This window comes from Anolis sagrei, chromosome 4, assembly GCF_037176765.1.
Source record: "Anolis sagrei isolate rAnoSag1 chromosome 4, rAnoSag1.mat, whole genome shotgun sequence".
NCBI classification, from domain to species: domain Eukaryota; kingdom Metazoa; phylum Chordata; class Lepidosauria; order Squamata; family Dactyloidae; genus Anolis; species Anolis sagrei.
In genome coordinates, this window is record NC_090024.1 from 189,308,221 (window position 1) to 189,332,288 (window position 24,068).

Here is a 24,068-nt window from a genome sequence, read left to right on the forward strand (position 1 = left end):
TTGTTGCTGGGCAAGACTATTGTGAGAAAATATATTTCTTTCAAGTGAGTTTCATGTACAGTTCTTTGTAAAAGAATTCAGCAATTCAGCAGTGATTATTAGTAAATAATATTTTGACATGAACCAATACAGTCTCAAGAGTGCAGATGAGAACAAGGTGCTCACCTCCATAGTAGAGTCCTGTGGCAGTACACATTCGCCACTGTCCTTGATACATTCCTGCGGTACTGGGGCTGCACATCTGAACGCTGACATCTGCAATCTCCTGGGGCTCCAATGATCGGACCATCACCATGTTCACATGGCCAAACTGGTCTCCCCCGACGTACTTAAGACAAACACCTGGAGGCCATGCTTCTGCCCCTGAGATTCAGTAAAGACTGCATTAAAACATCTGACAATAGAAAAACTATATTCACAAAAAAAATGGCAAACATGCTCATCCAAGTACAAAACATCTATTATATATGCTGTTTAATTAAGCGGCCAAGGGCATTAGTAAATGCTTGGCATTTGCAGTGAATAGGTGGGTTATAGATCTAAATATAACTGATTGTGTGCTTTGTGTGAACACACCTCTCTCTCTGGACATGTAAAAGTAACAGGCAGACTTCGCATGGATTGATACACATGTCCATGAAGTGAACGTAAGGTGGTGCCTTTGGGGCAACACATTGTGGGAAACATGTTTCTATCAGCAATATCATATTCTGACCCACGCACATCCATATGTGATATGCCAGGAACTGTACACTCAAGGCTGCAGACAAAGCTGCTTTTATGTAAAAAGGGTTTGCTTCAACTTGCTGTCTTTCAGAAACACATAGTGAAATCCAGACAACACCTAGCATATATGGTCACACAAGTCCCAAGATTGAATATAGTACTTAATGCAGAGTTCTTGTTTAATAACTACAATATTATATGAGGCCTGAACACTTAATTTTTCTCAAATTGTTTGGATGATTGCTTAGCCAAGAGGATTAGCTCTGGTGGACACAGCTTTATTTTTACTGTTGGAAAAATTCCCAGGTTCAGCTTTTATAGCAGGGACCAGACACAGCAATGACTTACCTTATGGATTAGCAATACCATAATGTAAAATGATTGGCTGAAATGGATTTAGAAAACTTTTATTTGAAAGTAGTTCTGGTCATTAAACATTAGCCTGTAAACTGTATGCTTGGGATGTCAGAAGAAATCAGAAAGGGAAGAACTGGAATGTGCAAGTAGGAAGAAGGAAACCCCTGACATGTTGATCTGAATTGAGACTACCAAGGAACCAGTCTGTTGCTCTGAAAATGAATTAATTTTGAATTGTTGCTGTTTATTCAATTACAACAGAAGGTTAAGGTCTCAACTTGGGCTGCGTCACACCTGCACAATATATCCACTCTAGTATGAAATATTCTGCCTTGGTTTAACCTTCATAAATATCACACTCACCCCATATAATCTGAACCTAATGTGTACCGACAGACACAAATTCTGCCCAGCCAAAGTAATATAGGGACAAAATAGAGTGTTCAATCATATCCACATGTTCTGATTATCTTTGGTCACATGTCAACTAGCTGCTGCCAGTGTCTTTTTCTTCCTATTACGCACATGCTTTCTTGTTCTCCTGTCAATCTTACCAACAATCATGAACTCCCACTGGATCCCCCGCTCTCCAATCTACTTTCCTACTCCTGCCCAGTGAGTGAGTGATTGTGGAACATTTAAATGTCATGGCCTAAAGTGACTGGGTGGCTTTTTCTCTATGTCTCTCAAACTGCTGGATGGCTTCGGGTTTTTTAAAACTTAATCTTAAGTTTTATTTATTCATCCTCCTCCACATGAAGGCTGCTTGTCCAACCTAAAATTACACCCTGCTCCAACTCATGCCCTGTCTAGCAGATGCAGGGATCCTATTCCTTTTTTCCCCACTTGCAACCTCCATTGAGGATCGTTTTTCCATCTGATCCCTTTAATCCTTCTCACACAAGTGAGAGTACCTGATCAGAGGAGCACCAGTGCACCAAAACAAAGAGCAACTTATATGGCATGTTTTAAAAGTAATGGAGAGCCTCATGCCTTGTTAGTGACAATCATTTCTTGTCCTGAAATCTTGCATTAAGTCTTGCACCCCAACCTCCATCCCCTTACTTCCCTCCCACCCCAGTGAAAAACTCATGTAATACAATCATAAATATATTTTAAAATATTACACATTTCCCAGTAAGCACAGAATATTACTTCTTTGAAAATTAACCTTTTTAAACATGGCAAGACTATGCTTGCTAGATCTAGGTGTGGATCCAGTCTTGGTTGAAGACTCAAGAAACAATACCACCTAGAAGGAATATAGCACCCACACAGCAAGCTAAGTTCACGCTGGCATTCATTTTTCACCACCAGTTACTACAGTACTAAAACTAGCCTGGCAGACAATGTTATCTTCTAGGAACTTCCTGTGGTAATTAATAAAGCTTGAAGGTCCACTATTAAAGATAATGCCGAGATGTCAGTAAGTAAACAGAAAACAGCCTGAATCTTTGGGAGTGTTTATTAAAGAACAGATCACAGAAAATAACAAGGTAGATCTTTATTCCTCTATTGCTAGATTTCAGAGAGAAATAAAGGAAGAAGATAAACCTGTGCATACCACATTATAAAATGGGAAGATATCATTCAAAGCTTTTTGTACAAAACAGCATCACATAGCTTAAATAATTTATTACTTTTTTGTATATACACATCATATTTTCAGAGCAACAACAAGACATAACATTTAAAATTCATTTTGTTCTCCATCATGTGAATATTTTACTGCATTTTAGTGGTGTGGTGGCTATAATTTGCAGTAACTGCAGTAAAGGAGTCTCAGTAGCATCTTATTAATGTGTATTCAAAAAGTAAATCTCTAAATTCAATGGAATTTATTCTCTAGTAAGTTTGTGTAGGACTACAATTTAAAAAGAAATTCTGTTTCAAAAACACCAATTGCTCCAAGGACGTAACAATTAAAAAAGAAGAAGTAAAAGGGGAGAGGAAATAAATATCTATTTTCTACAACTTTTATTACTCTTTAGAGGAAAAATATATATTTTAAATTCTAGGCATATAAGATACTTGATCTATTAATAAAAGGAACCAGTAAGAAACCATACTATTCTGAAGTATTTCTTTCTAGCGTTATGAATAATCTGTTCATAAATTCTTTAAGCCATCAAGCCTCCTCAAAATAACATTTGGATTCATTCATCTGTGACTGGAAATATAACACACTAAAAATCAAAGGTTGTTCAAGTGCTATTGCTTAACTTCAGTATTTTTCTGGACACAATATTACTACCTTCACCGCAATATTAGTCTCTGGTATATTTAAATAACCCCACAGAAAATGAAGTGTAAAAATATGCATCCAATCTGTTGTGGCCTCATTACCCCTTACACACTTCAGAAACAGACACTGTAAGTTGCATGTTGTTGTTTTTTTTTTCATTTTTCCTATCCAAATATAAAGAACCCAACATAAGAGAACAAACATATTTCTGTTTGACATTTTTCTATGGTAAAGTTTTAGTATGAAAAACCGATTGAGATTTTGAAAAGACAAAAATAAGTCTCAGATAGAGGTTAATTAAAACATCCACTTTGCATCATAGTCCTTCAACTTTAGAGCAAATTTAAAGTCCTGTGATTATGAATATATGCAAATATCAAAATTTGTATATAATGTGTGTACATGCATAAACAGAAATATATTATTAACAAACAATACATTTTAAGGAAAAACGTTAATATGTAAAGTTGAAAACATACATTTTCCATTGTTACTATTTTGCACAAAAAGCATGCATACAATCAAAACATGGATATGTGGGTCAATTAAGCTACATTTGGACAAAACAGTATCTGTAGTACAGTTGTTTCCTTTTATCAGTTCTCACTTCTCTTCAGTTATTTTGTACTCTCCATCTCCTTTTATTTCATTCCTTCTGAAAGCTGCATCCCTGTTTTATTTCCAGAGTTCTTTAAAACACACATGGAACCGACAAAAATATTTTAAGGATACATTTTGACACCGCTTTGTTCAGCAGTGGCAAGCAGAAGGCCCCAAAATTTAATCTGCTGTATCCAAAACCAGTCATTAAACTAAGAAACAGATGCCTGCAGGAGTTCAACTAGCTCCCACAGCTATTTGAATCTAGAGTAGCTAGAACTAATCACCTCCACTGTTTTGACAGGGTTAAAATAAAAATACTGGCAAATCTCCCTTCTGCAGACATACAACTCACAGACACACCCATAACCAGACAATGGATGAGGGAGTGGAAGGATGGCTTCGCTCCTCAGCACTGTTTAGAACTTTCTAGTTATTGTGTTAAACTTCCAGAGTCCTCTGCTTTAATATCTATTGAGCCTTTTATTTGATTACTGTAATTAAGATATTTTGCTATGGTAAAAAAATGCCATAGCTTCATAACCTCATAAATTAAAAGTAATGGCCTGGAAATATCATTACATATTCAGAAATATGCCAGAGCTAGAGATGAAATATTTGGATTGTCAGACTAAAAACACAGGCTATGAAAACACAGAGAGTAAACATTAGCTAGAGTTAGAGAATAACTGCACCTCATAGTGACATGTGAGGATGGAAGAATGCCCAGGCAAGTACAGTTTGACTTCGGTTCAGTTCAGATATAATAACAAAACCATGATTTTATTGTTATCTTTGAACTGGACCTTTGTGTTCTGCTGCACTGTCTTTTACTGAGCAGAAATATTCTGCCTATGACACAAGAAGAGAAACACAGCTCTGGAAGTCAAGAAGCAAAGAACAGGCAGCAGCAATTTATTTAGTCCTAGCTGTTTGAGATCAGGGAAAAATATTGTTTCTCTCCTTGAAACCAAGTACAAGCACTGAAAAAGATTATACACACAGCAAGGATAAGTAAAGTGGTCCCTCCAATTTTGCCAGAATCACAAATCATAACCTCTAAAGCCTCAGAGTGCTATAACCATTTTCTAAGAAAATAATTCCACTTTCAAGAATATGATTACATAAAAAGAAAAAATGGGGTGGAGGGAATACATAGGATATGAATGTGAACTAGGCATATAAACTTATGCAATTTTACCACTACCAATTTCTTCAAATTAGCATTCATAAAATACCATATTTCACACATGAACATTAGCCTTGCTACTGGCATTGAAAATATGTTTTCTGAAAACATTGGAAGTGAACTATCAATCACTATCAATCATTTTTAAAAAGCTGGTAAAACCTAAAACAGGCTCAGAGGGTGACTATGTAAATGGTAATTTAACTCTCAGACGTTTCTGGAAGATATGGTTTGCAAAATATGGAGCAATTTTAGTTCATAGTATCAAGAGAGTGAAGCTCTCCAAGATCTAGCAGAGGGCAAAAATGCTTCCCATACCCACTGAGCCTGCCTACTCCTGATTCAGAGAAATCTACAAGCTTTCTCCAGCCTTGACAGATAACCAAAAGTTGTAGTCATCAGTGCAGGAACGGGTTTTGGCTTAATGTAATGCTGAGCTTTGGATAAACTCTGATCTGCTCCAAGGCAGCACATGAGACCAAGGATGACCTCCAACCCCAATGTAGTTCCACCCCTGAAGAAGGACAGGAAACTGTGCTTTCGAAGTGTTTGGAGCATCTCTGAAATACAACATGATTATTTCTATTTCAAAAAACAATATCAGTTCAAAAGCCATGGAGATATTTAACCATTCACCTGTGTTCTGTATCCTCCATGTTTTTGTAAACTGGGTGTCAGGGGGAATGGACTCTCCTTCTCCTATGGTCACATCTTCTACGAAGGACATGGAGGGCACGTTGATGTTTGGACTCTCAAAATCATAGTAGGCTCCAATGGCTGCTTGTAAGTTCCTGGAAAGAGAGGAAGGCATTTGTTCAAGATAGAATTATAATGGGCTATCTCCACAATGAGATATCTACATGCTCCATTTTAATAGTGAGAACATTACTAGCACATTTACAAAAGACTAGAGTCCTCTATACTTAACACTATCTCTGTGGAATAGAAAGGAGAAAGTGTCTTCTGACCCTATCTTCAGTAACATATGGCCCACTCAACACCCGCCATTGAGCAGGACATCTGAAAAGAGATGCATATGTTCAGAGACCCTTTTGCAGACATTCTGCTCAAAACTCAAAAGAAGGGCCAGCCAGCACAGTTCCGCTCCCTCTCCCTATAATACACACATGGAGAGCAATCTGAGAAATGCAAGTGTTCTGTTAAAAGTTTGGACATTAACAGAATAATGCTGTAGCATAAAACTTTTATGGTTAGGGAACATTCAATGTCATCTTTGACTAAAACATTTGAAATTTATAAATTATTTTGAATTGCAAATACAATTTTTAAAAAACCCATTTTACTTTCTTAGAATCATAGAGTCACAGAGTTGGAAGAAACCACAAGTGTCATACAGTTCAAAAGCCTGCCATGCAGGAAAACACAATCAAAGCACCCCCAACAGATGGCCATCCAGCCTCTGCATAAAAACCTCAAGAGAAGGAGACCCCACACTTTACACACAAATGTAGAAGAAAAAAACAAGACCGACTATAGAAAAAATGCTAAAAGAGCAACAGATATTGCATATTGTTGTAACTTGTGAAATGAGTTTAGAAGATACGCAGTACAATAAAGAAAAAATGACAGAAATCAGAAACAAAGCCTTCCTTTCCCCACCACTCTGCAGTGTGGGAAGGTATACAGGCATTCTACCATCTATTAAAAGGAATGTGTCCCAATATACTATTCAGTCATTAATCAAGGAAGATGAAATGAGAGATGTTTCTTGAAGAGATAGATCTGGATAGGAATCTATATAGGTCTTCCATTCCCTATAACAATCTAGTATACTGAATAATGGTGTGGGAATTTTTCTACATGGGCAGTGTCAATGGTGGAACACAATGTATTTTCTATTTCATGAACAGTATTTATAGCAGGTAAAAAGAACACAACAGTAAACATCAACTTTGAAAAAAACCAATTTGCAGTAGTGTCATTTGCTGGACTATATTTTTGGAACTCATTTCTTTCTGAAATCACAGTACCCTAGAATACATAAAATAGCCATTCTAAAATTGCAAATCTTGTTCCAGGCATTCTAACAACTTGAAGCACAATAGGAATGATAACCCTTCCCTATACTATGATCCTCATCAAGAGGACACACTGCACTGTATGAAAATGTATGTGGTCTGATAAATCCTGAAAAAAGACTAAGATTGCAGAAGGAGGAAATACTCTGCTGATCATCTGGGAAGAATCTCAGGAACTATGGAATCAGGGAGGTTCTAATGAAACTACAGGACAGGTAAACTGAACCCAGCAGAGAATAGGTTTAAAAATTACTGAACAACAATGGAATCGTGCATCTAAGCCTCTAGTTTCTTCAATTTCTTCATCTCTGGGCAAGAATTCCAGAGACTGTGAATATGTGTTGGCTTGTTTATTAATTATATTCACAAGAAGGGCTGGTGAATTACGGATTGCTCTATAAACAAGGTATTCGTGTAGTGTAGCTTTTCCTATTTGGGAAAGCTCATACAACATTTCTTATGCATAGATACTTTCAACTCTGAGATAATACATCGATTGCACATAGTCAAGAATAGCTACATCACCACATATTAGATGTCTTGGGAATCAGAGATTCACTATAACTTTTGCACAGCACCATAATTTTTCTGGCAAGGAGAAGGAGGCAGTACTGTATATAAAGCTGTTGATTTAGTCAACTAGTACATGGAAGCACATTCCATCACGTCAGATAGCACACTAGACACCACCACTCAGAACTGGAAGGGGAAGCCTTTACCTTTATCTGTGTTTAGTTGTTTCTAGGCATTGAATGTTTGCCTTTGTGTTTGTGTATGCAGAAATCCATCCTGAGTCCCCTCGGGGAGATAGGGCGGAATACAAATTATTATTATTATTATTATTATTATTATTATTATTATTACATGAAGACAAATGCTCTATATGTCACTACCTTATTGTTATATTTATCAGAGAGGCTTGGGCTAACTAAAAGTGTGATAAATAAATCCACCAATATAAAAATGTGATTGACATAATCCAGTGGTCATGTAATTTAAAAATAAATTATAACCAGCCAATTTCTAGAATCATCTGTTTCAGTGAAAAGTATTCCCTTAATTTCTGACCAAAGACAAAACTGAGAAAAAAGACAGCTGTTCAATTATTGTGCAGCACTTCCCTACAACTGACCGTCTGCCATCTTTCTACAGCATATTAAAAGACAGAAGTCCTCAGATACATTTATGCACCATGGAGCGAAAAACTGCTAATAGAATTCCATCCAGCCACACAATATATACAGGAAAAGCACTTATTCTTCAAAACAATTCTTGAAAGAAACCACCAAAGCTCACTGTGTTTTTATTTTCCATCCTGCAAATATGCTTCAAAGGGGAAAGGGCTATTTGTGCATCAGGGCTCACTGCCAGCTTTCTTTCCCTCCATGTGTCATATTTCATCACCCAGCTTTGCCACTTGGAATGGTTTCAGAGTCTGTTCAAGTTAAAGTCTAACTGAAAGCAATTCAAGCTGAAAAGCAAACTTGCAATCTCATTCTCTTAATTTATTTTAAAACTTTCAAAATAGATATGCTAAAGACAAAATGAGTAAACAACTTAAGTTCACTTGTAAATTTCCCCGTAAAAAGTTGATAAAAATTATATAGCATTCACAACAAAAATGACAGTATTAAAACTACCTGTGTGTGTGTATGTGTGTGTTTGGAGATACCAGGGAAGTCAGGATGACAAAGCAAATGCTGGACTGAAGTTCAACTGGGCAAGTGCTCTTTGGAACAGAACAGTTCAAAGGAGATACGCTCACCCTGTACAGTGGGACTTTGCAAGAGATGTGAGTACATTTGAAGACACAGTATGATTAAATAATGAGCAACACATTAAGCAGCTAGTTTCTTCTTTAGTTTCTTACAGTCAAATGAAACATCAGTGTAAACATTCACTTCAAAATTGCACACTATTTCATTATACTGTTTAAAAGCACAGTTGTACCTTTATGTATGAAACCCTGGGGAATGATGAAAACATCCCTCACTTCCCACAAGCAGTACTAGACATGGTTGGTAATTATGAAATATGTGCTAAAAGCAATAATTCCATATTATTGGCCATGAAAACGTACAAATTACAACTACACTATTTATGTGCTTTTTCTCTCTTAATGAGACTCAAAGCAGCAAATCGTGTTAAAAACAATATATAATTAAAAACCTATAGACTAAAACAGAATTAAACCTAGAGTTATCTAAAAATGAATAGTTAAACCATTAGAACCTATTTAAAATACATAAATCAATAGCCAACCCCCCCTAGCTCGGTCACCTACCACAAGCACTACTAGAATTAGTAACAGTGATATAAGAGCTAAGAGCAATAGGAGGTAAAAGCAATGATTCTACATTACTGGCTATGAAAAAGGACAAATTAATACAGGTATACATATCTACATTATGACACCTTATAAACACTGCAAAGCAATTCCCAGTACTACAACATATTCCATTCTCACTGGTTTATCTTAATCTATGCATAACATCTTATGAGAAGCATCTTTTATACATTCACTCAACACATGTACTTCAAAATGAATGAAAAGAGAATGAAAATCCAGTCCGCGAACCTTCTTTGTCTTTATTTTATTTTATTTATTTTATTTCTGCTCCTCTCTAGCCCTGCCTCTTTTGGTACGAATGTTGGAGAGTGTCCCCTGGTCAAAGTGGTCCCTGGTCAAGTGGTCCGTGATCAAGTGGGGCCTGGTCAAAAAATGGTTGGGAACCACTGCTCTAAACCATAGACAAAAATGCTAAAGTAGCACTCACGTCCTCATTACTACTTACCTAACTTTATTTTTGACTAATATTCATATAAGAAACCTTACCTTCCTTCTTCTTTAATAGTTCCCAATCTTTTTTTAAAAGTTCCATCTCCAAGCAACCAAAATATTTTATTGACTTCATATGAACAAACATTACAGTATTTCCCTTTTATTTGTGGAGGACACACCCCAATACACATTGCGTTTGATCCCTGGTAACTGAAATCACAGAATGCGAAACTGTGGGTGGGGGGCATCCGGGTATTTGTATTCAACCATCATCACACATATGTGGGTGATCGTCTTTGTGTTGTTCAAAATGGCATCAAGAGCAGAGCAAAATGTCACTTAAGTACTTCAGGGCTTTTTTCTGTTCGCCATACTATTCAACATCTATATGAAGCCACTAGGAGAGGCTATCTGGGGGGAAGGGGGTGTTGGGAATTGGTATTAATACAATGACGGCAACACTAAACTATATTTCTCCTTTCCTCTTAACTCCAAATAGACTATTTTGATTCTAAACCAGTGTCTGGCAGCAGTAATGAACTAAATGAAATGGAACAAGTTGAATTTAATCCAGATATGACATAGGGGCTCCTGGTTGGTCAAAAGGCACATCAGGAAATAAGGATTTTGTTTCTCATAGATGGGGCTAAACTAACCTGGAAGACACAGGTTTATAATTTGGTTCTATTCCTGGACCTAACTGACATCCAGGTTCCTGGGGTAGCTGCTCCTTAAATTTGAGTCAACTGGCTCTGCTCCTGGACATGCCTGATCTAGCCATGAAGTGCCCTAGTTTTATTCTATTTGGATTACTGTAACATACTCTACGCGGGGCTACATTTAAAATTCAGAAACTAAGCTGTTACAAAGAGCTGCAGCAAGTGTGTTACTGGGGCAGGGTAAGGAACCATATTCGTGCACTATAACAGTAGCTCTACTGGCTGCTAGACTGTTTTCAGGCAAAATTAGAAGTCTGGCTATGATCTATAAACCGCTTAGGTTTACATCTAGACTGTTCTAGAAGATTATAACTCCTTGTATAAGCCTTCTCAGACACTAAAATCTTCAGAAGGGACTGTTTCTTACAGTTGCTGGAAACATGAGATAAGGTCTTCCTGGTAGCTGCCTTAAGGCTCTTCAAACTCTCTTACTAGGGTGGCCAGGATGATTCCTTCCTTGTTGTTCAGCAAGCAAAGTTTTTTTTAAATTCTGGCAGCCTTTAGAACTCAATGTATTTTATTTGCTTATTTTATTGCTTCCTGCCCTTTTGTCAGTTTGAGACTCAAGGCAGCTTACAACAGAAAATGCTGTATTTGTGTTTAACTGTTTTTTATCCTTCTATAGGTGTTTGTTTTAAATTGTTTTGTACACTGAAAAGTTAAATTCTATTTTAATTTAGATTTTTTGTATGTTTTAGCTATATTGTATTTGTTTTAAAGTGCAAACCACTATGGAAAGGGAAAGTATAAAGTTAATAACAACTACACACAAACTTCACATATAATGCAAACATCTCATTTCCCAAAACTCTCTTATATAGCCTAATGGTGCTACTTTTCTTCTGTCTCTCAATAAACCACTTCCGTAAAGTTTCACTTTATCATGTGTTCTATCTTGGTAGGAGATAGGAATTCTGATGCCTGAATATTGCATTAAAATGCTTTAAAAACCTATGAGCACTTAGAAAGACCTGTGCTGGTGTTTGGTGAACTAGTTGTTCTTCCCTGGCTGTGCAAGGGCAGACAGACTCCCAAGTCCAATCAGCCCTCTCCAGCCATTCACTGGGAGCCAATCAGCTGTCTTTCTTCTTTCAGTGGTGAATGAAGCCATCCACCGACTCAAGGAAGGTAGTTCTTGTGGGTTTTTTCGGGCTATATGGCCATGTTCTAGAGGCATTTCTCCTGACGTTTCGCCTGCATCTATGGCAAGCATCCTCAGAGGTCTGCTGGAGCTGGGAAAAAGGGGTTTATATATCTGTGGAATGACCAGGGTGAGACAAAAGGCTTTTGTGAGTTGGGCTAGGTGTGAATCTTTTCAACTGACCACCTTGATTAGCATACAATGGGCTGACAGTGCCTGGAGCAAACTCTTCTTGAAAGGTGATTAGATGTCCCTGCCTGTTTTTCTCTCTGCTGTTTTAATTTTAGAATTCTTTAATACTGGTAGCCAGATTTTGTTCATTTTCATGGTTTCTTCCTTTCTGTTGAAATTGTCCACATGTTTGTGGATTTCAATGGCTTCTCTGTGTAGTCTGACATGGTGGTTGTGAGAGTGGTCCAGCATTTTTGTGTTCTCAAATAAAATGCTGTGTCCAGGTTGGTTCATCAGGTGCTCTGCTATGGCTGACTTCTCTGGTTGAAGTAGTCTGCAGTGCCTTTCATGTTCCTGCGTTTGGTGGTCCCTATGTAGACTTGTCCACAGCTGCATGGTATACGGCAGACTCCTGCAGAGGTGAGAGGATCCCTCTTGTCCTTTGCTGAACGTAGCATTTGTTGTATTTTCCTGGTGGGTTTGTAGATTGTTTGTATGTTGTGTTTCCTCATCAGCTTCCCTATGCGATCAGTGGTTCCCTTGATGTATGGCAGGAACACTTTTCCTCTGGGTGGATCTTCATCTTTACTCTTGTGGCTTGTTCTTGGTCTTGCAGCTCTTCTGATGTCTGAGGTGGAGTATCCATTGGCCTGTAGAGCCCAGTTGAGGTGGTTCAGTTCATCTTGGAGGAGGTGGGGTTCACAGATTCTTTTTGCACGGTCTGCCAAGGCTTTGATGGTGCTTCTTTTTTGACTTGGGTGATGGTTGGAGTTTTTATGGAGATTTTTATGGAGTTTTTATGGAGACCTCTGAGGATGCTTGCCATAGATGCAGGCGAAACGTCAGGAGAAATGCCTCTAGAACATGGCCATATAGCCCGAAAATACCCACAAGAACTGAGTGATTCCGGCCATGAAAGCCTTCGACAATACATTCAAGGAAGGTAGACCGACACCTGGGAACCTACAGCTATTTTGTACACTTGGGGAGCAAAGATACTGCATAAGACAGTCCTTCTATGATATTTTTTAAAGTACTTTGTTGATATAAAAAGGGTCTAGGCAAATAAAGGGTTTAGACCACACTGTGGAGCTCAATGCTCACTGTAAAATGCAGTATCAGGCTTCTCACATATCTCAGTTTTCATATAAAGCAAAGGTAAGCAAAACATGCCCCTGAGGTCCATGTGGCTCCATCAAGGATGCTTTTGTGATTCCTAGCATCTCCAAAATCTCAAGAACAACCTTTTCCTGACTGAAACGACAGTGAATTACAACTCCTTGAAGCCTCCACATGCAATAATTTATCTTTTAAATAGATTGCAAGACTTCCTTGTACCACTTAATATAAAAAATACAAAATATTGAGAAATAGACTTCCAGATACCGTGGGGTTTTTCAATAGTCCATGTAATTCCAAGATGCATAAGAGAATCCCCCAGGTCTGCTGCAGTTGCTAACCTTTCATTTTAAGAGAAGCAATTTCTATTTGTCATAGCAATAAAAAAAAATCTCAAAATGAAAAACTCACATGTCACATTTGCAACATAAAGTTTGTAAAATTGTGGTTTACTTGGATATTTGGACATGTTTCTGCTGCTATCACTTAATATTTAACCAAAAACAAAACAAAATCCCAATGTCATGGCAATGATTGTTGGCTTAGATATTCCGGTTTGCATCTAAACTTGAAATCCTTCTATATCCCTGTTTATTTCTGGGCACCACCCAAACTGCTACCGATAATAAAAGCAAGGTAATAATAATAATAATAATAATAATAATAATAATAATAATAATAATTTTATTTATTACCCACCTCTTCTTGTGGTTTGAGGTGGAGTACAACATGGTTAAAACAGCAGGAAAAAACAAAACATTATTAAAATATATTGTCGAAGTTTTCATGGCCAGTATCACTGGGTTGTAAGTTTTCCGGGCTATATGGCTATGTTTCAGAAACATTCTCTCCTGACATTTCGCCTACATCTATGGAAGGCATCCTCAGAGGTTGTGAGATCTGAGGATACCTGCCATAGATGCAGGTGAAATGTCAGGAGAGAATGCTTCTGGAACATGGCCATACAGCCTGAAAAACTTACAACAACCCATTATTAAAATACATATAATAAATACAACCAGATAAAATACAGATTAAAATCTACCCTGCAGATTAAAATTCACAATTTAAAATTTACCGGATATAAGAGTATGTAGACAATGAACTTTGTCCACAGGATAGCTCTTGACGGTGCTTTTCCCAAACAAGCCCCCATACCTGGACATAGTCTCTTCTGTACTTTCATTAAACAGTCCTCCCTCTCAAGGAGACTACTGTGCTTCAACATTGTTTCTACAGGAGAGACTATTTTAAATCTTAATTTACAACTGAAACACATCTTATGTTTATTTGTTCAACACATATTTTTACTTCCTTTAGGGTACATTTACAATCTTAATGTTATAAATCAATGTCATGCAGCATTCAGAAAGGACTGTTTTTGAAACAATGTTGCTAATTACAAAGCACACATCATTTCACTTACTGAACAGTGACCCACGAATGGTGTATGAAGCAATACAAAGTGAAAATGGTAGATGTTAAAGTACAACTATACAGTGAGCCCTTGATAGCCACTGGGATTTGGTTCCAGGACACACACTGTGGATACCACAATCAGTGGAAGTTCAATTTCCATTACATACAGTAGCATAGTGAAATGTTGTGCTTTATATAAAATGGCAAAGCCAAGCTTTGCTTTTTAGAGTTTCTTTTCCTACTATCCACCTCTCATGCTATACACTTCAGCACAGCAAACAAATAAAATGTGAACTTAGACTTCAACAGAAGGAAATAAACCAATTAAAAGAAATAACGGAATTAATCACAAGTGACATAAAAGACACAACAGCCATAACTAACTGAGATATCAAACTGGGTAATAAAACAAAAATACACAGTCATATACAGCCCCCCCCCCCCCCACACACACACATACATTTGCAAGTTTGACTTAAAATTTGATTTGATTAAAATGTTCTCAATAAGAATCTTTTGGGAACCTTCTACACTGTCGTTATATCCCAGGATTTGATCCCAGCTTATCTGCTTTAAATAGATTATATGAATCTCCACTGCCAGATAATCTGGGATAAGAAGATAATCTGGGATCAGATCCTGGGATATAACGACAGTGTGGAAGGGCCCTTGGTCCAGTTTTACTCTATGGTCAACTTCTGCCAGACATTGGAGGACCTAAAGATTCCCAAAGAGTGGTTCTCTCTGGTAAAAATATAGCATTTAAAAATTTGCAGCGTCTCACTTTCACAAACCCCAGGAAATGCAGAGGGCTGATGGCATGGGCCAAAATCTCTCAGTATACTCAAGGGTACTTGGAAATGATTGAAAACATAAGCAGAAATCTTAACCTAAAACTCAGAGGGATAAAAAAAATCAAACAGCAGAGGACACTTGGCAACCAAAGAAACAAATAAGATATTTCCTAATTGTGAAACCTCAGAAACAAATACTGCCATTGCTAATTACCAGAATGACCACTAAAAACGACTAAGAGATTGTGTGGTTTCCCCTGAGAATTCCACTGTTCCATCACATTCAAGAATTTTCCCATTTCCCCATCGCTGCCTCAATTCTGAGGCTTTCTCTCAGGCAATCCTGCTGTTGCAACCAACTGTAGGGTTTCTATCTTTTATCCCACAGCTGTTGCCACAAAATGTGGGGTTTCCAATCCTTATCCCACAAATTGTGGGATTTAAACTTAATCTTTCCCACCAATTATGAGAACTCTGAGGCATTCCTACTACTGCGGTCAAATATGGGGATTCTGCCCTCCAACCCACCAACTTCCATGGTGTTCACTACAAGTACAAAAAGCGAGGGATTTTCTTGGTCCCCACTTGTGTGGCACAGTCTTTGGGGACATTCTGAAGTCCCTGAGGATTGATGCAACTTTTATCTTCAACAGATACTATCCCTCTATATTCAAGTCTGAATCCAAGCTTTTAGATAATACAGCATTTTTGCAAGCCTTTTGGACTGCAAAAAACAAGGTGCATAAAAATAATTCATCCATAATCAAACACAAATTCATATCTAACTGCACTCTACTCAAAACACAAAGCTAACATAATTTACCACTGAAACTGAACCCCCAAGCGTCATTCACTAGCTTCACATAAAATCCCCTCATTCATTTAGCATTCACTAAAACATTCCATACTCTAATATAAACACAGTAAATCAAATGCATAACAATGACATCATAAAAGTCATGTGACCTACTATGTTTCAGGTAAGACGTGATCAGAGAAGTCGTAATGCCAGCAGGAAGGAAACACAGCAATGCAATGGTCCCTTGGTATTGGTTAGTTTGGTTCCAGGACCTCCGTGGATTTCAAAATATGGTGATGCTCAAATCCCATTATATACAATGGTGAAGTTATAGACAAACCTGAACTACTACTACTACTACTACTACTAGCACTGCTAAAATCATTCACGCTGGTGTAATAGATTCATTGAAATAGTTTTCCTCTTCCCTACAACCCACTATTAATTCTTCTCTGCATACCCCATCCCTTTTATAAAGTCTGTCTTTCTACTCTCCAAGGTCACTCAGGATAGCTCTATGGTTGAGTGGGATTCAAATTCTGATTTCCAAGAGTCCTAATCTTCATCAACTCACTACATCTCACAAGGTCTCCTGATGGTCTTGTTTTTCTCCACTTATGTTCCACCCTTTCTGTCCTTCCCAGTTATAAAACTCACCTTTTTACTCCCCAAGCCAGTATCATTTCCTTCTTCTCCAATACCAACAACTCTCTCCCTTTCATTGTCACTTTTCTACCCTTCTATTCTCATCCTGTCCTACTCTTTCCTCTACCCCCCTTTAACCTCTCTCCCTCCCTGTTTTTTATTTTTCTTCTTTTTCCTACTTTTCTTTGTTTTTCCCATGTTGTACCTGTATTCATTTTTCTCTCTTCTGTTATCTGTTCACCTCTGCCACTCCTACCTATTTACTATCCCCAGATCCTCCTTCCACTCCTCTGTGTTCTTGCCTTTCTTTCCTTTTTTCCTTCCCCATCTTCTGCAAATGCACCTTCTTTATCTTTCACTTTCTCTTTTACATACCACTCTGTGGCTGATATCTTGTTAATGGAACAAGCTATGGTAAGTCCTTTATATGCCTTCTTTTTAAAAAGTCATTGCAGAGCTCGGTATTCTTTTCCACAATAACCAAGGTCTATCCCATGACCCTCACCATTGAGTTGCTGCAGGTCCCTTATTGACATTCCACAGATGGTGGAGAACAAGGAAATCTAAGAAATTCATGTAGCCATATGCTAAATGATTTCATATTTTGCTGAAACCTGTTCCCTTGCCCTATAGCCTGTACTGAGAAGAAAGTAGATAGGAAGTCTGAAATTGACACCAAGGTCTCCTGAAGCTGGAGGAATGACTGCAGACTAAAGCCAAGGACAAATTAAAGGCCTGCAAAAATCTACTTGATCTGAGACTATAAGAGATTTTTCCTAATAAGTGAGCTGGGCAATGAAACAGCAGCAGATTAAAGATTATTGCAAACAAGATACTAAGAGAAATATTTCTTTTGAAAGTATAGTGAAAACAAAAAGAAGTGGGGGGCAGAGAAATAGAAGTAAGAAAATTGTTTAGAAAGGGAAAGATTAAAGAGGAAGCTAGTCAACTAGTGAAGAAGAGTATGTTTTTGAATGATGTGCATTATGAGGCAGAAAAATAAAAAGTGTGGAAAGAATAGTTTTAAAAGGTTGGCGCTTGTGCAGTAGAGGAAGAGTGAAGCTCCTGTCAAGGCTATTATCAGAACTCATCCTCTAGAGTTGTCGACAAAAAGTAGGAGGCAGAATACAAGGAATCTGCAACTCTTGGTAATGATGGTGTCATTGAGTTCCAGGTGGGCAGTGTGAGTGTGTGTTTCCTACTCCCAAACTAGAGATTGTAGATGCTGGAGACCCAGTACCATAATCCATTAAGCATCTAAGAGACAGAAAGAGAGATTGCCTTGATTCCAACTCTTATTAAGCAGAAGACACTAGTTAGCTATAGATCTCCTAATTATTCTCCAGAAGCTTTGTTGTTTTCAACTCTCCTTCTTGACAGAGAGAGTTTGTGTTTTGAGTTTGTCTTCCTAACCTTGGACTGTTTATTATTAATGACAATTTTACTTCTTTTCTTGCTTTATCAGGACTACTGTCTTGCTGGACCAGCTGACAACCACCATTTTGCTTCTTTCTTTATCCTATTGGATACCTCGTAACTAATCTAAACGGAATGAACTCCTTGACAGCTCTGACACTCCAACCACCTGGACCCTGGGTCACTTGCTGGACTGGGGCATTTGACAGCTATCAGCTCCAGAGCATTTTAACTGCTATTCTGCTCAGGTACAGTACAAGGAATGGAGACCAAGAAGAAAAAGCAAATTCATATATATAAAAACATACAAACTACAATCCCTCCATTTTATAGGCTCCAAAAATCAAATTAGCTCCATGAAAAAAATCAGTATTTTTAATACTATAAAATACACAATTTTATTTATTACTGCTACACATGTGAACTTCACCCTCTTGCCATTCCTTCCAGAGGCAATAGCTCTACTTGACTGTGTTGATAATTACACTATAACATCCTGTAGGGTTTCATTTCGCGCTTTATATTAGGAAAAACCTTAAAGGCAGTAAGAGCTGTTTGACAGTGGAATGAGCTGCCTCATACTTTGGTAGAGTCTCCCTTCACCGGAAAAATTCAATCAGAAGCTAGATGACTATCAGGAGTGCTCTTTAATGGCAGGGAGCTGGGCTGCATGGTGCTTGCAGTCTCTTCCAACTCCGTAATTTTTAGCCAGCCTGATGGTGTTTCAGTGAATGCACAATACGCAAAATGGTAGTTTCTTATGGGGATGAATCTAAAGTTTTGATCAAGATAAAAGACATTAGTGCAATTGCCCTTCCCATCCCCTTCTCCTTCACATACTTTTCTATGTCCTCAACTCCTCCTGGGGACCAGAAGGCCATCCTAAAGTGCATGACTAGTAAGAGAGGGGAAATACTCAATAAGAAGTACTAATAATAACTTTATCTATACCCTGCCTTTCTCCCTGTGGGGACTCAAGGCTGCTAACAATCCCACATTTTAAAAACAGCAAAACAAGGCTGCTAACAATCCCACACTTTAAAAACAGCAAAACAAAAGATAAAAAAACAATACACTTAAAATAGCTTTTTAAACTCAGTCTTTCCCCATCCCCAGTCCCTCCCACAACCTCCCCAAAGCCTTATCCTTGTCCAAATGCCTGCTGGCTGAAGAAGGTCTTAACCTGTCTGTGAAAGGCCAGCAGGGATGGGGCCATCCTGGTCTCTCTTGGGATGGAGTTTCACAGTCTGGGAGCAGCCACCAAAAAGGCCCTCTCCTGTTTTCCCATCAAACACACTTGAGTTGGTTAAACAAACAGTAGGCCCTCCCCAGTAGATCGTAGAGGTCTACCAGGTTCACAGAAAAAAATCAGTATCAGGATCCATGGAGAGTACCTTTATTTTGAGTGATGTTTCCTTTCTCATTAGAGACTCCAAGCAACAGCACATACTGTTAATGAGGTTTCCTGGTTCTCTAGAAAACTTTTTACGTGTTTAAACATATAAAATTAAATTCTACATTTGGGAACTCTACTATATTTGCTAGGTACCAAAATCAATACAACTCACAGGTTAAAAATATACTGTTATCACAACTTGGTTTCCAACCATACTTTGGCTAACTTTCAAGTATCTTCTCTAGATATATGAAGGCATAAGAGGTGAGGAAACACAAAACAAATTAGAGTGAAAATTCAATTTCTTTCTAAGATCATTTCTTCAGCTTTGTCCAGTGGAAAAATTGAAACCTTTGGGGAGATAAAACATGCAAATGAATTGTTTTATACACTGGAATAAGTGAAATGACTTATAAAATGAAGTATTATCAACTCAAAATGACAGAAACAGTATAACATGAATGGCTGCATATAAGACATTCAATGGAATTAGATAATTCCTGTGCATACTACTGACATATACACACTCAGATAGAAGACACATTTCTCTACCTAGAGCATGTTGCCATATTCATGATGAGGGTATACAGAGGACTTTTATTGTTTGTGGTCTTTAAGATTATGAGTGCATAATAATAATCTTTAGATAGAGTATTCATATTTCTATCTGTATAAATATTTTATATTTTTGAAATTTAAAATTAAAATTATACATAATAGTACAATTTCACTTTACATTATGAATGATATGGAAAGTAGATACATGCAGTTCTTCTTTACATTTACCCCCAAATGTTTACTGAATCCTACATCTCTAGATTTATTTAGCCAAGACGAAGCATAAAAACGGTTATAGATGCCATACTATATCAACTTATCCAGAAGTAACTTCCACTGAAATCAGTGGGCATTACACCACATATTTCCTTATGCAGAAAGGAACAGAAGATTTGCAAGGGGAATAAGGTTGGATATTCAGACTTTTACCTTATAATAGTTTGAAAATAAAGGTTTTCCTAACTATATGACCATTCTCAACTCTGAACTACTTTGAACAAAGCAACATGTACAGTATGGTTACAGCCGGGTCACAAACCTATGAGTCTTGTGGTAACTGAATTGGTATATGCCACCTTTTGTAACTACTGCAGTCTAGTTTATTTAATAATATAATCAGTACTATAGGGTTGCTGTATCTTAAAAGAAAAAAAATCCCCTTTATATATAAACATAAACCTATTCACTTCACAAACCGTAAGTTGCAATCTGTCCAGTGACTATTTTCTTAGAATTAGTGATAAAAACATTGCCTAAAAGAAAGAAGCATCCTCGCCCACCCAGTTAGGCCAGTTTAAAACCAGATAGGTGGCAATTTCCACAGTAATAAAGTACTAGAACATGCCATGACTTGTTCAAACGTAATATTTAAGAACAAGGAAAATGCTGAACAATGCATTGTTGCAAGACGGCTTACTCATCCCAGTATGTAACTGCAAGGTGCTAGCCTTATTTTCAAAGCCATTAGGCTTTCCAGGTTACATAATATCGGTGGGAAACACAATGGAATGCACACTCAGCACCACTTAAGCGTAGTACTTCATGAACTGCAGAACGTACCTCTCACAACATAGCATTAAAGTGTATCTGAAGTGTATCACTCAAATATTCATCTCCAGACACAGCAATTTCTTTTTAAAAAAATGAATACATTTTCCGCTATCAAAAAACAGTAACATATTTGATAACAGAAATACAGTTTCTATGTATAAATGCACAATTTATGCACAGAAACTGTATAAATTAGAAATCTTTCCCCCTTAAAAATTAAATTTCAGACATTTTGAAAATGATGAGAATAATGTAATTTAAAAGGTAAAAGTAAAATAATTTTCTAATAAAACATTATCAAATCACAATCAGACTTCAGTTTAGAAGAAAATGGGAGAAAATACGCGCCAGAAGGCTCTCCTCTTCTTCGTGCTCCTAGAACGTTCTGGGAATGGTGATTCATCTTTAAATAATCTGACTGCCCCTCCTGCACGATTTAATATTTTTAAAACTATTTAAAAAGATAAATAGACATGAGGATACTCCCAAGATTTATTTGAAAGAGGGATATTTTTGACAGTCTGTGCAGCCACCAAGGCCACAGGTGATCCCTTTCCTAGAAAAGTTGCCTAGCCCTGTTTGAAAAATTATGAAGAGTTTAAGACAATTATCAGGCATCCAAACACTATGTTTCTATAGTAGAGCAAAAAAAGTAAGCCAGGCTAGGGTAACACACAAATGGGTCTCTTTCACTATTACTTTCAGTAGTGAACACATAACTTGCCACATCAGATCTCTTCTCCTGGGGCATTTAACCAGCAGCTGTTGGAAAAAAACTGCATCATGAATCCTTCTTCCTTAACTACTATAACCAAATTTCAAGTTTAAATGCAATGAAGTCACAACACACACAGCATCTTCCCATCCTAGCAATATTCTATTCTACTGGAGGAATGAAATCCATGACATGAGGATACATCGTATAAACTCATGTGAACTTTTACCTCATATCACTGGAAATACATGAGAGAGAAGCTCTCATGTTATGCTGGAACTGGATAGACTTATATTCTACAATTCTACTCACTAAAAATGGGGAGGAGGGAAGAGAGAAAGATACAGTAAGGATAGGATATTAGGTCACATTAATTAGTAACCCGTTCATACACATAAATCATGGGAGATCTATGGTCCCTCCATCTGTCATAGGACTACAATTTCCATAATTTCTGGCCATTTGATATTTTGACTCACGATGATGGAATATAATTACAACTAGAGAGCCATGGATTCCTCAATCCTGACACAAACACAATACATCTTCTTGAATAAGTGTTATAAAGAATGATAACTCCAAAAACATCTCTTACACACTGATGATTAGACAATCTGTACAATAAAATTCTTTTATTTTCCTTGTACAGATGTATAGACTTAACCATCCAACAGCCAACAAAAAGGGGTCACAGTACATGTTGAAATTATGACATAATTACTCCATGTAAAGGAATTCCTTAACATCATCAACATTGGCGATCACTCGTGTGTGAGTATGATTGTCTTCCAAGTCTTGGCAGTGGGTTCACAGGTGATTGTAGAGACCTATTCTTGATCCGCATGTTCTCCCATAGTGAGGACATCGATTTCCAGGTAGCAAGTGGTCCAAGTCAAGGTTGGCTTGACATGCCTTCCTCTTGACATGTTTCTTCATTCATGCCTCTTCGAATTCCAAAGCAGTGTTGGTCACAGCTTACCTCCAGTTAGAACGCTCAAGGGCCAGAGCGTCCTAGTTCTTGGTATCTATGTCACAGTTTCTAAGGTTGGCTTTAAGCCCATCTTTAAATCTCTTTTCCTGTCCACCAACATTCCGTTTTCCATTCTTGAGTTGGGAGTATAACAACTGCTTTGAGGACCTTTTGTTTCATGGCAGTTTAAGATCAGGCATTGGGACAACGTGGCCACTCTAGCAAACTTGTTGGTAGAGGATCATCATTTCAATGCTGTTGGTCTTTACTTCTTCCATTACACTGACATTTGTCCTTCTGTCTTCCCAAGAGATTTGTAGGATTTTACGGAGGCAAATGTGATGTAATCATTGCAGGAGTGTGATATCTGCACACAGTCCACGTTTCGAAGGTGTATAACAGAATGGTTTTATAAACAAGCATATTTGTCCCCCTACAAATGTCTCGATCCTCAAACTCTCTGTAAAGGGCAATGACCCAGGACTGTTTACAGATTATATCTACGTCTTTGGGTGATATGTGATGTTATATTATGTGATGTGCTTATCAGGAGAGTGTCAATTTTGATGTTTTATACTTTTTTATCAATGCCATTGAATTGTTGCCAAGACTGCAAACTGCCCTGAGTCCCCTTTGGGATTGAGAAGGGCCGCATACAAATAAATAAATAAATAAATAAATAAATAAATATCTACTGTTCCTCTGGAGGGGCAAAAGCCATTCTGGGATTCTGGGAGGATGTCTTCTTAAATAGGTAGAAGGCAGTTTGCAAGGATTCTTGTGAGAATTTTCCCAGAAGACATTAGAAGAGAGATACCTCAATAGTTTCCAGTCTGTTCTTCCCCCCCCCCCTTTTTTTTTTTGAAAAGGGTGATGACGGTGGCATCTTTCAAGTCTGCTGGGATTTTCTCGGTCACCCACACTTTTTCAATGAGCTGGTGGAGTTGTGTCAGCTCAGGTCCACCCTCTTTAAAGATTTCAGCAGGGATCCCATCAGGTCTACTGGCATTTTTGTTTTCTTAATGAGTTGATAGATTTGCTGAGTACATCCAAACTTAACAGTGCTGCAAGCTCTTCCCTGGTTTGTTGTTGTGGGATTTGTAAGAGAACCTCTTCGCCCACATTGGAGCTGCAGTTAAGGAGGTTGTGATAATGCTCTTTCCAACATAGTGCAATTGATTTTTTATCCTAGAAGTTTGGTTCCATCTGATGAGCATA

General features: G+C 37.7%; 1 protein-coding gene across 2 annotated transcripts in view; it reads right to left on the reverse strand.

Moving 5' to 3' along the window:
- Window positions 1-24,068, reverse strand: part of ILRUN (inflammation and lipid regulator with UBA-like and NBR1-like domains) — a 46,695-nt gene that overhangs the window by 16,688 nt on the left and 5,939 nt on the right. For both annotated transcript variants that reach the window (XM_060773111.2, XM_060773110.2), the window contains exons 2-3: window positions 5,754-5,908; window positions 166-363 (exon numbers count right to left, since the gene is read on the reverse strand). In XM_060773111.2, coding sequence (XP_060629094.1) covers window positions 166-363; window positions 5,754-5,908 — 353 coding nt within the window. The remainder of the gene's footprint in view (window positions 1-165; window positions 364-5,753; window positions 5,909-24,068) is intronic.